Below are 12,610 nucleotides of genomic sequence, written 5' to 3'. Positions count from 1 at the left end.
AGTAGAATGAGAAGCGACTAGAAATGAAATTGTTATTACACAGGCCTTTCTCCCTGTTTAGGTGATGGCTCTCAAGACTGGTAAAAGTTATTTGTGAGTGAACAGCAAACAAAGCAGCTCTACTGTTCCCCTCTCCAGTTTCCTAGGAAGGGCTGAACGCCTACAAACAATGATTAAGCATTATGGTTTAGTATCTCTATTTCAACTGATACAAAATATTTGACTGCCACCCCCTCTTACCATGATGCAAGCCATTTTTCTGATACATGTTACTTGGCAAGGTGTCTCGGTTCCATTCAGACGGCCTCAGCATCCTCTCTTGCTGCGATGGTGTGAGCTGTTCACTGTACTCCCAGAAGTACCTTCTCTTACCTCTCTTCCGAGAGGATATTGATGTCATCTCCTTCAAGTCTTCCACGGAATCATTTTCATAGCCTTAAAGGAAAGAGAGCCGCCCCCCCCCAACTTTTAAGTTCCATAAATGTCAATAAACCAATCAGGACAAACAAACAAAAAACCCTTCTATTTGTCACTTGATACATTTCCTTTCATCTGAACACGTCATGGTTTATTATTGTCATGTCAAAGATAATAAACCAGGTCCATAATGTAACTTTTAATATAGAAATCTCATAAGACATTCAGAGATAAAAAAAATATAGATAATCACACTATTTATCTTCCTGGGGTTTCTCTTTGGTTTTTGTAAGTTAGTATATGACACACTTGTTTGTATAATGAAATATAGCTATAGAAATGTCAAAAGCACCATTAGATAAAAGTACTTGGCCACTATACTGAGATTTTAAAATGTCTCCTTTCTAATATTTATGCATCTGAAACATCCCCAGACAGAAGACTGTATCTCTTTCTGGAATGGTATCCTACTAAGCAGAATCTGTGAGGCAGCAGTGGTTTTCGTCCTACCTCCCACCCTACCCCTTTTGTAAAAGTATAAAAATGAAAGTTTTCACCATCAAATTAAATTTTCACTATCAAATTAAAAACTCATTTGCTTAGTCTAACTAATATTTTACTGAAAGGAATTTGCATTTACTTCACTTTTTAAGAAGTTATTTTCCTTGCTAATGAGAAGTTTCAGAAAATACTTCATTCTGAGCTGCTAGAACTACTGGTCAGACCCAATACAGGATGACCTGTGTGTCTCAAACACCCGCAGAGAACGCCCATCTTAGGTGTACTCCATGTATTTAGTGCTAGGTACATGAGGTAGTGCGGATGGGCCGTGCCCAGGGTGTACATAGCCCTACACCTAGCTAGTCAGAAAAAACTGGGCAGTACTGGCCAAGCAAAAATAACCACTTTCCCTCCTAAAAAACATGACTCCTCTGGAACTGACACTAAGAAAATGATGACATCTGTGAGTCTGGGAAAAACATTAGGATTTTACCAGGTTTTCTTCAAATTCAGAATTAAGAATATGATTCCATTTATATTACCTTATGGAAAAGGCAAAACTACAGGGACAAAGTGGTTGCCAGGAGTTGGGGGTGTAGGGAGAGGCTGACTATAAAGGAACATGAGGGAAATGGGGGGGGATTAAATTATTCCGTATCTTGCTTGTGGGGTGGCGGTTACATGACTGCATGTACTTGTCAAAACTCACAGAAGTGTACACTTAAAAGGGGTGAACCCATCCACACAACTCTATATTTGACAGGCTCCCTCAGCTAGCAACTTGTATGCATATATTTCACTTACACAGACTTCATTTGAGACTTATAAGAACCTGGTATAAGAGGTTATTAACCCAATTTACACAAAGAAACATGCTCATGGAGGGTACAAGTGATTTGGCAGAGCCTGGGACTGGCTTAGGTCCCCTGATTCAAGGAGTCTAGCTCCTACTGGGCTTCCCACTTTCCCTGTGCCTATCCAGTTAAAGGTCTAAACGGATTTTTTTTCACATACATTCCACGTTAAATTCAAAGACTCATGAAGATTTCTATTTCTTCTGTCCCACCCAAATTAGTTACCAGTTTTATTTGTTTATGTATATTCCAAAAATGCTTTTTCCAAAAAAAAAAGTATTTAAGGGTGGTCAATTTTCTCTGACCTAATATTTTAATATTTTCTACTAGTATACACCATAAATTCACCCTAACACACACACACACACACACACACACACACACACCCCCCACAATGGATTTGTTAGTTAAGGTCATCTACTTTTCAACACAGAGACTACCACAATCTAGTAGAATGCAGAAAAATTACCTTCCTAGATCCTCGTTCTAGCATTTAAGGTAACTACTGTTTCCCAAAGTATGTTTTGAGGAACACTATACTACAAGATACGCCTTCACCCCCAAGTGAGGTCTATGGTCAGGTAGGTTTCAGCAAGCTCTCACGCGGCATCTGTCTCTTGCCAAGTCACAGCACACATCAGCAGATCAGAAGACAGAAATCCTAACAGCAAGTAAACCTATTCAGCTCTAAGTTCCATGAAGACAGGGACCATGCCTAGTCTGTCCACCTCTGTATGGCCAATCCCTACCATACCTAACACACACAGTGCCTGACACAGAAGGAGATACTCATAAAAAAAAGTGTGTGTTTTTAACAAATCAGTGACTTGTTTACTGCAGCCTTTCCCAAGGAGGCGTTTCCCTACGTTTGATGGATCACCAAACTGATCTAACTCATTCCTTCCGGACATGATTATGCAAAGAAGTCAAAAAGGCTTCTTTATTGCCTAGAATGCCAGACACACGTCTGTGGTTAGTGACGACTACTGCCATGAAGCTGATAAAGTCAATTGTGAAACTGTTTAGGAGGGATTACAAAATAAACTCATTCTGCGGGCCCAATTCTTAGTCTTACAACCATGTAATCCATGACCCCAAGCAGTTGTAGCATGTCCACAGAACAGGCTCTAGTAAAACTTGGGAGCCAGTCCAGAATAAGGACTGAAACTCCATTTTACACCTTTCCCGGAGCTTTGTAGGCTCAGGCACTGTTTTAGGGAACTGCCAAGAACCAGCATCAAGGGACCCAGTCATCACAAAAGGGCCTTTGTAAACTGCTGTGAATTAAACCAATCAACCCATTCTACAACTAGCACTCTGAAGAAACTCTAACTATCCCCACTTTTCTGCTTCAAAGAATTTCCTCCTGCTCTTCTCACCAACAATTCACTTTCGCATTCCTGAAGTTGCTTATTTAGCTCTTTCTTTAAAGAAAAAGGGAAATTTTCATTAGCAAATGTGAATAGAGCCCAAATTACAACCACAAAATTGTGCTTAAAGAATGTCATTCATTCAAGTTTGTGAGAATTGCCCAAGTAATACTAACCAAAGAGGTTTTTTACTTCAAGTCAACTGAAGTGAGTAAATGAAATGCCATCCAAACGTTCAGCATTGTTACACAGTGCCAAAGGGCGGGGGGAGGTCGTGCGGAGCAGAGCACCAGCTAATCCATCTCTGCTTTACAGCAGTGCTGGTTGCTTAACACCAGCAAGAGAATGTGGCATGACAAGACACCAACTGTACCACTGGTTCCCTTCCTCTCATAGTCAAAAGGCTGAGAAAATGGAAATGAGGGTCAGCCTGTCAAGAGGTCTCTCTTCATGGGCCTATTCATCTCTCAACACATTTATCCAGCTGAAACCAAGTCGAAAGATCAAGAATGAATTTAAAGTGGAGTTCCAAGTCAAAGAAAAGCAGAACTACAACCAGAAGTGGGCGAGGCAGTATAGTCCTCGCCTGGTTGGTGATGGTGGGATTCCCTTACTCCTGATTTGTACACTCCTGTGAGTACCAACTAATAAACTGCCTTGGTTATTATCCATCTCCTGTCTGTCTCACCCTTCCGCTACCCTCCTATCCAAGCCTATACACAGACTCAACCAATCGGCTGACGTGCTAGACTTAAGGACTACTCACAGATGGCACTCTGCTCTGCCCATGGGAGGAAACGAAGTAACCTAGCACCAGTTACAGAGACAACTTTCCTTGAAACATCTCAAGGCAGATTATATTAATTTGTTGAGAGAAAACATTGCCCGCTAAGTAGAAAAGACAATTGTTCTACGTAGACTATACAGAGTTCTAAAGTAAACCAAAGAAAAAGCAAAAATCCTTTTCCTCCACATTAAACATAAAGTACCTTTTCCTTACTTGCAACTCCACCCAAGTCAAACAACTGGTTCTACCAAATACCTAAATCGAAGCCTTTGTGTAACAGAAAGATGGCAGTAGAAGGGGCCTTTCAGCAGTAATAGTGCTCCAGCGCCTACAAAACAGCTACTACGCCTTAAAAACCTTTCCAAAAACTACCTACCAATGTTTACACTGCTGGAATCTCCAGCAATCATCACAACAAAAGGGAATAGGGGACTCGGTGACAATTTATAAGGTGTTCTTTTTGTAAATTAGTGTTCTATGTACATGTTACAGTATCAATGTTATTTCTGAAAAAAAATACCTTTTGCTTAAACTTGAAGGTCTCCTCTTCTTTGTGCATTTTAAACTGTGTGCCACTTGGCAACACCGGTTTCATAAATCAACTGCACGAGCCAACAGTGGCAATAGCCCAAGCATGTAAATGCTGAAATGAACCAGTTCCCCACAGGTTTCGTGTTCTTTCTCCCTTTTATTTGTAAGCACTGTATATAAAGACAGCAGAGTCTCCTTCGTGCTCATTCAATTATAGCATGTCTTTTTCTTAAATGGAAAAATGCTGTGCAAATGACAGACGCAGCAGAAACAAAGCAACGGCTCTGTCACATTATCCATTCCGCAGGCTTTGTTGGTTATGGGCGTGAGTAACACAAACCATCCTCCCTGGGCTCACGCCGGGGCTCCTCACCTACCTCCACTGCAACAGGGGGACATGTGCACCAACAGGAATGTTTTTTAAGCCAATCAATTCTTGGCATCTTTGCACAGCTGCTCAAGAGAGGGACAAATCGGGTCACTTAACATAAAATAAATTGAGAAGCAGCTCTCGAGGAATCAGCGTATGAACCACTATAGGAGCAAGGGAGACTGTTTTAGAACTGTCTGAATAGGAAAAAGCAATTCCATATCCAAGCCAACATACTAAGTCTTTTAATCCCCAAACCAAGACAAAGAAAACATCCGCAGCAGAACCTTCTACTTCCCGAGAGCAGGAGAAAGGGCAGCCTGGGCAGCCTGCGAGCATTACAATACCTGGTTCCGAGAAGGTGTCACTGATGTCGTCATCCTTGTCGTCTTCATAGTCCTCTTCTTCCTCCTCCTCCTCCTCGTTTTCGGACAGTTCGTGCTCGCTGCCAAAGCCCTCGTCGTGGTCCTCGTCCTCATCCTCCTCCTCCTCCTCCTCTTCCTCAGGATTGCACTTGCTTGGCTGCTCCCCCAAGTTGTCGGAGACAAAAAGGGAGTAATTGTGCTCTTCTTTTTTCTGGGATGAATCTGAGACCGATGTGCTGGCAGACAGGCTGCTAGTCTCCCCTGCCGCTGCTGACGCAGGGCCCTCCTGGGGCAGGGGACTGAGTAACAGTTCCTGGGTTTCTTTAAAAGGCAAAGCCGGAGTGGCATGACCCTGCAGAGGCTGCGTGCCCTTCTTGTCTGGCCTCTTCGCCAGCGCCCCGCAGGAGCAGGTGTTCTCCTGGGCTGCGTCCGCGCGGGCCTGGCTCAAGGCCGGCCGGCTCTGCGGCGGCGGCGGCGGCTGCACAGGGCTCATCTTTACTTTTGCCTTTTTCACATAGTCCTTACATTCAACATGAACGTTCACCTTCTCGGCGTGATACATGTTGGTCTTCACCAGGATTTGTGTGCTTGACGTGGGTTTACTTGCTTTCTGGACACAGTCTGACAAAGGGACCTCAGCCTGAAGAGTCTTAGAAGAACAAACGGGGGCAGCTGCTCTGCTTGCGATCTTTTTACCAGGGAATGAAGAGGGCAAGGGACTTTGTTTGACACTGAAAAGTGAATCTGGGTAATAAAGGGAATCAGAAACAGACTGGGAGTCCTCGCTATTAAGCTGGGCCAAAGTTGGAGTTTTACTTATGACCTCTTCATCTTGGTAAGGGCTAGAAAAGTCATCGAGACCCAAATAATCCACTTCTTTTGTTCCCCAGATGTCACAGCTGGTTAGTTTGGTGTACTTCGTTAAATCTTCACAGTACGTATCCCACTGTTCCCAGTTTGAGGTTAAAGCGCCCTCGTTATCCAGGACATCTGTGAAAGACTCCAGATTTTCAATGTCTTTGCACTCCTCCAAAGAAAGGAAGTTGTCTCTCGGATTCTGTTGGTAGTTCATCTCTCTGTCCTGAGAAAGGTTTAAAAAAAATTACACACTGTATTTTAGGAAAGAAATATTCACCTCCATCCACTTCCACATATCAAATTGATGAATTAGTACCCCACCTCTGGTCTGTTTTAGTTTAAGATAAAGGCTCCTCAACTTGATACTTTACCATTCCATATGGCATCATTTCCTCGGACAAGAAACAAAAGAGGGAAAATATGTCCCCCGAGGGGCTTAGGTATGGTCCAAATAGCAAGGGCTCTTGTACTTGACTGTAAACACTTTTCCTGAAGAAAAGTTTACATTTCCTGATCTTTGACTTAGAAGGATTTGGAGATCTCCTTAGAAACAAGCTTCAATTACAAAGCAAATAATGAAGATTTTACCTTCATCACAGAAGAATCTGTCTTCTTGAGAAAACTTAAATATATATAGAGAGAGTTGGAACTCAGCCACAGAAGGGTAAGACCTTTGGTAAGACCTTGTAACAACTCTTGGCCATGGGGAATAAAATACTCATGAATAGAGATGTAATTTTTAAAATGTGAGTAAGACTATGCAGCCACTAAAAAGAATGCAGTTAGGCTCTAATGTACTAACATGAAAGGCTGCTTACCATGTATTTTTAGGTTAAAAAAGGTTATAGAATACTGTACCTATAAATATGCCATCCTATTAAAAATATTCATATGATTACATACGCATAGAAAAACTCTGTCAGTAGTAGTTACCCTTGGAGAGAAGGTTTGCAGGGTGGAAGCCCAGGAAGAAAATAAGGAAGTTTTCAGTTTCCCAGTTTGTTTTTGTTGTTTTCATTGTTGCATTACTTTAGGGTTTTTTGTTTTGTTTTTGTTTTTGCTTGTGTTTGTGTGTGTGTGTATTAACAGCTTTATTGAAGTATAATTTACATACTATAAAATTCACCTGTGTTAAGTATACAATTCAATGATAGTAAATTAACGAATTTCTTGTGTTCTTAGTTTTCCAGTTTTTAGATGCTTCTGTGTTGCTTAAGTTGTACGTAATTACAATTATTTTTTAAATGTTTCTCTTAGGAATTGTAAGTGTCTATCTACCTCCAGAACAAACGATAAGTATATCTAGGTATTGCTTAAAATTGCTGTATTTGTCTCACATTCTGTGTCACGTGCCTTGCTCAATGTTATCAGCCTACATTTTTCAGTTGAAAAGTCCTTTAGCATTAGGCATATTAAAAAAGACAGCTTCCCATCCTCATCATAAAAAAACCAGACTTAAAGATATTTAGATAACCTTTCCTTTTACTATTTTCAATGGGTTCATACATCCTTCTAAAATCATTAGACTGATAGTCACAAGAACCAAATCTGTCCTAATCACATCCTTTTTTCTTTTAGTCACTTATAAATACAAACTCTACCACAACCCTTTAACCCCAAATCGAAGCAGAATCCAGGAAAATGTTACTTACCAGTTCATACATGAAATCTGGATCTGAACTGTTTGCTAAGAGATCTGTGCTCATCAGCGTCTGTTCCGAAAACGTGTGGCTTCGAAAGGCGTCCCCAAAAGGCGGATCCATCCCGCTTACACTGGGCTACAACAGGGTGGTGTGAATTTCAGAACATTAACGACTACTTCAAGACCAATTGATTACATGTATGTCCCACCCCCATGTCTACTAACATCATTTTCAGAAAACAACTCTGTGTTTTTTTCTATTGTTTAGTACATTTAAGAGATTTAACTAGCATTAAAGTGTGGGCTTGTATTAGGAAAATAAGATGCTTAAACACAGAAAAAGAAATCGAGTGCCAACTGTTAATAACAAACACCTAACTTCTAAAAACTAAAGCTTATTTAACCACCAGAGTCAGCATACACACTAATGTGTACTTTTATTTGGAGATACATATACACTCTTCAAATCCATCTCTATCTACACTCTCTTTTCTAATTCTCTGAAGTGGAGAATTTCTTGGGTTTCACAAAGGAAGCAGGTCAGTCTAGCTCTGTACTCCTAAGTGAGTCCATTGTCTTATTTCCCAAAACAAGCTGGAAGACAATTTGAGCATCTCTAGTCCAACAAATGCCTCCAGGAACGCGGTGGAGATAGGATCAGCCAAATAGCACAAATCCCCTGGGTGAGACCAGAAACTTGGGCGTGCGCTCAGGAGCCTTAATCCTGATCCCTGACAAGGGTACAATTCATTCTATAATAAATAAGAAAGGAAAACAGACTTGGCACCCAGACTTCCTCCATCCCCCTTTTCCATTTCAACATCTCTACAAATCACTCCAGAGTGAAGGCGGGGCTCACACTCCTAACTAAACTGGCCCAAACAGGGAACGGCCTCCCTGTGAAATCCAACTTGCACGAAAAAAGAAGATGGGAAAGAATAAAAATCCTTTCTTTGCCTTTTTGTTCTTCTGCAAGTTTCTGCCAAAACTTTAAAAAATGGCATTAGTCTATGTACTTGTATTTTTCTATTCATATACCTTCTACCTACCACGGACTATCACACACACTCTCATATCATGTGTTTGTTTGTTTTTTCATTCTATTTCATTCTTTTCTTTCTCTGATTTTCTCCAATCCTACCAGGCTGCAAGCTCAAAATAGGTGTTTTATAGCCCTACATTCAAGTATCAGTAGACAGAAAATTATAAATGTCTAATGACTATGTTGCACACCTGAAACTAATGTAGTATTATATGTCAACTGTAATTGAATTTTTTTCCCAATTTTTTTAAAATAGCAAATTAAACCCTGAGCGGGAAAGAATGCTAAATGAGTATGTGTAGGCCACTTGGCAGGGAGTGTGGGGTGGAGGTAGGCCACCTGTCTTTTTAATAGCAGTGAGCAACTCCCCTTTCTTTGCCTCCGCTGCCTGCCTCCAAGTCACCAAACAGTTCCATCCAGTTGATGATTTCCTGCGCTCACAACATACATAGTTCTGCCTAGCCTGACATAAAACCACCTAAGAATCCCTGTCCTCTCATTATTTCTAGATTGTTCCCCAGCCCTGACCACAAAGAGATGAGGGCTAAGAGGTAACCACTGGAGGAGGAAGGGCAGAAGTTTGGGACTAACTTCTTGCAAAGTGGGGACTAAGAGGGCTTTCATTTATTGTTTCAGTGATTGCCTCAAAACAGAACTGATCGATTCAAAGTAGCAGTATAAACAGATACAATCATTCTTAAGACATGTTTCGTGGGAGGTATAGATATGTGTGTGTATGGGTGTATGTGTACGTGTATGAAAGACAGAGGTTGAAGTCCCTCACCATTTCTTCTTAATTACTTTTAAATTCAACAAGCATGAACGAAAAGGAACTACTGGGAAATAAGGAGAAAATGAGAAGATGGAAATAGGGTTTGTGTGGCAGTTTAATTGTCAGGAGAGTTGGTTTAGCCCTTATAGAGTCAGCAGATCTGTCCACTTTTAACCAACTTTTCATTTACTGTGTTCCCTGTATCAAGCTCATTAAACTTAAAAACTGTAGCAGAGGAGGAAACAGAAGCAGTGGAAGGAAGGATATGTATTCAAAACTAGCTCAAATCTGAAGTAAGATGTCTTAAAAAGGTAGTATGTCAAATTGTGTTAAGAATCAGAGAACTGCAATAAACATAGGGATGCATATATTTTTTCAAATGTAATCAATAATGTAAAGATTATGTAGGGTGTCAGATGGGCACTTGTCTTATTAGGGAAACCACTTCAGAGACGGTGTAGATGCCTGACCACTGCTCTGTACACCTGAGGCTGAAGCTGAATAATACGGAATGTCAAATATAATTTAATATACATACAGCCACAGGAATTGTAACAGCTATACAAGATGTCAGAGGGGTAGTAGATTGGGGCGGGGGGGTAGTTATCACTTTGTGAGGGGTATGAATGTCTAACTATTACATTGTTTTGTACACCTGAAACTAATAAAAAAAAAATCAGGGAACTTACAGAACCAATGGTATTGACTTTCTGTGGTGGGAAAATGTAACGCCTTGCACCTACTCCGTATGATTTACCTGAGGCATTTCCAAGCCCAGATCCTGTGAGTCCGATCCCAAACTTCTTTTTTTTCTCGTTTGTAAATTCCTTTCCAGCTTTACTTTTAATTTCAAGACCAAAGATGATTTTCACAATCAGTGGCAGGTTTCCCCAGAATGCCTTCAATTCAACTGCTTGGATCACTGCTTTTGTTTTTTTTTTAAATAATTTTGTGTGAATCTGTGGAACAAAAACACAAAGTAACTTCACTGAAAATCATTCAAAACAAGCTGACCTTTCAAAAACCAAACATTAACAAAGAATACTTTAAAGGAGTACAAAAATCAAGTGATTACAATATCAAGTAATTGGTCCTAGTACCAACTATTCTATAATTCACCGTTTTTCCCTTTATTTATTTCTAAAACAGGACTGGTCAATAAGCAATTTGCCACATTAAAAAAAAGAAAAAAAAACCTGAAAATTAACATAGGCCCATTTTTCTTGTGATCTGACAGATGTGTTATACTTAACGTTAAAGTAAAGCTCCCATTTACTTTATGTTGCCTATGAGAGAACAATGTCTCACCATTTAATTCCATCTATTGTGTAATCATTACTGCTAAATTAATCAACATCTTAAATTACTCAAAAAGCTACAAGAGCAATGAACACACAGTGGTGCATGATGGAATTTAACATGTCCTCTACATTAAACAAAATCACATTCGTAATGGTATACACATCATTCTTTGAGTTATAAGTGAAAGCTGTCCTTGAAGTAAGAATTATCCCAGTAAGTTTTTAAAAGGGTACGCTAAGGGGGAAACAACAAAGGCTGCTTTGCAATGGTTTTAAGGGTTAAATTAAACAATGATTGCAAATCACTTAGCACAGGGTCTTGACTGTGGGAGAGACCTACATGTTAGCTCCCTTTTCCCTCCTCTGTGAAGGCCTTAATAGAAACTAAATAGCTATATCCATTTCATCATCTTTTCATAGATCAGTGGTCCTCAAAGTGTGACCCCAGGACCAGCAGCGTCAGCATGAACCTGGAAATCTGTTAGAAGTACAAAAGCTTGGGCCCCAGCCCAGACCTACTAAAGCAAAAACTCTGGGAGTGGGGCCCAGCTGTGTGTTTTAACAAAGCCCTCCAGGTGACTCGGACCCTCTCTAAAAGCTGAGAACCACTGCCTACACTGAACTCCTTGTTCTCATTCAGTCTATGTCCAGTATCATTTCTCAGAGTAATGTGAAGAGTCAATTTGAGCTGAGTGGCCGTCTGTAGTCAACACATTCTCTGGGCTAGAAGGTTAGAGTGGCACATTATTTCAATTTCAAAGATCCCTTGCTGAACATATAAGAGATAGTCAACAAGGGATGCAATCATTGTTCCACTTAATTAGATTAATAAACTGACGACCACTTGTATTTCCTGGATCTTCACTGGGCTTTCCCCTCTGGTGGGTTGTCGTTCCGAGCTCTCTGTTCTAGCCTAGGAAACACCATCATCCAGGGCCCAGCCTGGGCCTAGAAATAGAATTAACTACTGCTACAGTCTAAGTGGATCGACCCCAGCTCTGGCCGAGCTTCTCCTGATGTGGCCTCATGCCTTGGTCCTACTGCTGATATGTAATCTCAGTCCTGACTGACTCTTCCTCTGATTCCGTGACAAACAAGGTCAGCTGTCTTTTCTAGATCTAGTACTTAGAGCCCAAAAAGGTATATGATTCAAGTGATGCATTCAACAAAGTGTCCCAGTGTAATTCTGGTCTATAACCTGGATCTGGGGGGAAAGTTTGCTTCTCTGTAAAACCCCAAACTGACCCTTACTGGCAATAGGGTTGAGGACTCGAAAAGAGATTGAGTTCTATTCAACATCTATCTATTTGCATCCACTAAAGATACCATCTACCAACAGTTTGGTTTATCAGGAAAATACTGAACAAACAAACAAACAAACAAAAAAGCCAAAAGCTATCTGTAGCTCTCTCTTGAAAACTATACGAGTACAACATTGGGTGGGTCAACCTTTCTAAGCCTCATTCTTCTCATTTCTCTGGCTACCAAATTTTCCATGCCAGAACACTTCCACTCAAGTATAAATATTTATTTAAAATTGTATTTAGACACTTGGCCTCAAAGCAAACTTCAGTCAATGCAGTTAGCAAAAAGAACACTTATTTGAGAGACAGGAGACCTGGATTCCAGTTTTGATCCCATAATTAAAACTAAACAGACTTATGAACTGGAGCAAATTACTTAGATTATTGCCGTAGCTCCCAGACTGAGGGATTACAATTATTCTCCCTTAACTATGTAATAGGAATGTTATGAGAATGAAATGAGATATTAAATTAGGGTGTAGTACTAAATCTGAAA

At 40.5% G+C, this 12,610-nt stretch overlaps 1 protein-coding gene across 1 annotated transcript in view; it reads right to left on the bottom strand.

Annotated features, from left to right (window-relative positions):
- Window positions 1-12,610, bottom strand: part of CREBRF (CREB3 regulatory factor) — a 44,009-nt gene that overhangs the window by 16,285 nt on the left and 15,114 nt on the right. The window contains exons 2-5 of the mRNA XM_081035802.1: window positions 10,267-10,468; window positions 7,706-7,831; window positions 5,178-6,276; window positions 241-435 (exon numbers count right to left, since the gene is read on the bottom strand). Coding sequence (XP_080891928.1) covers window positions 241-435; window positions 5,178-6,276; window positions 7,706-7,831; window positions 10,267-10,275 — 1,429 coding nt within the window. The 5' untranslated portion in view covers window positions 10,276-10,468. The remainder of the gene's footprint in view (window positions 1-240; window positions 436-5,177; window positions 6,277-7,705; window positions 7,832-10,266; window positions 10,469-12,610) is intronic.

This window comes from Rhinolophus hipposideros, assembly GCF_964194185.1.
Source record: "Rhinolophus hipposideros genome assembly, chromosome: 23".
Lineage (NCBI taxonomy): Eukaryota > Metazoa > Chordata > Mammalia > Chiroptera > Rhinolophidae > Rhinolophus > Rhinolophus hipposideros.
The sequence above is the reverse complement of the archived record's forward strand: the minus strand, read 5'-3'. Positions and strand labels throughout refer to the sequence as shown.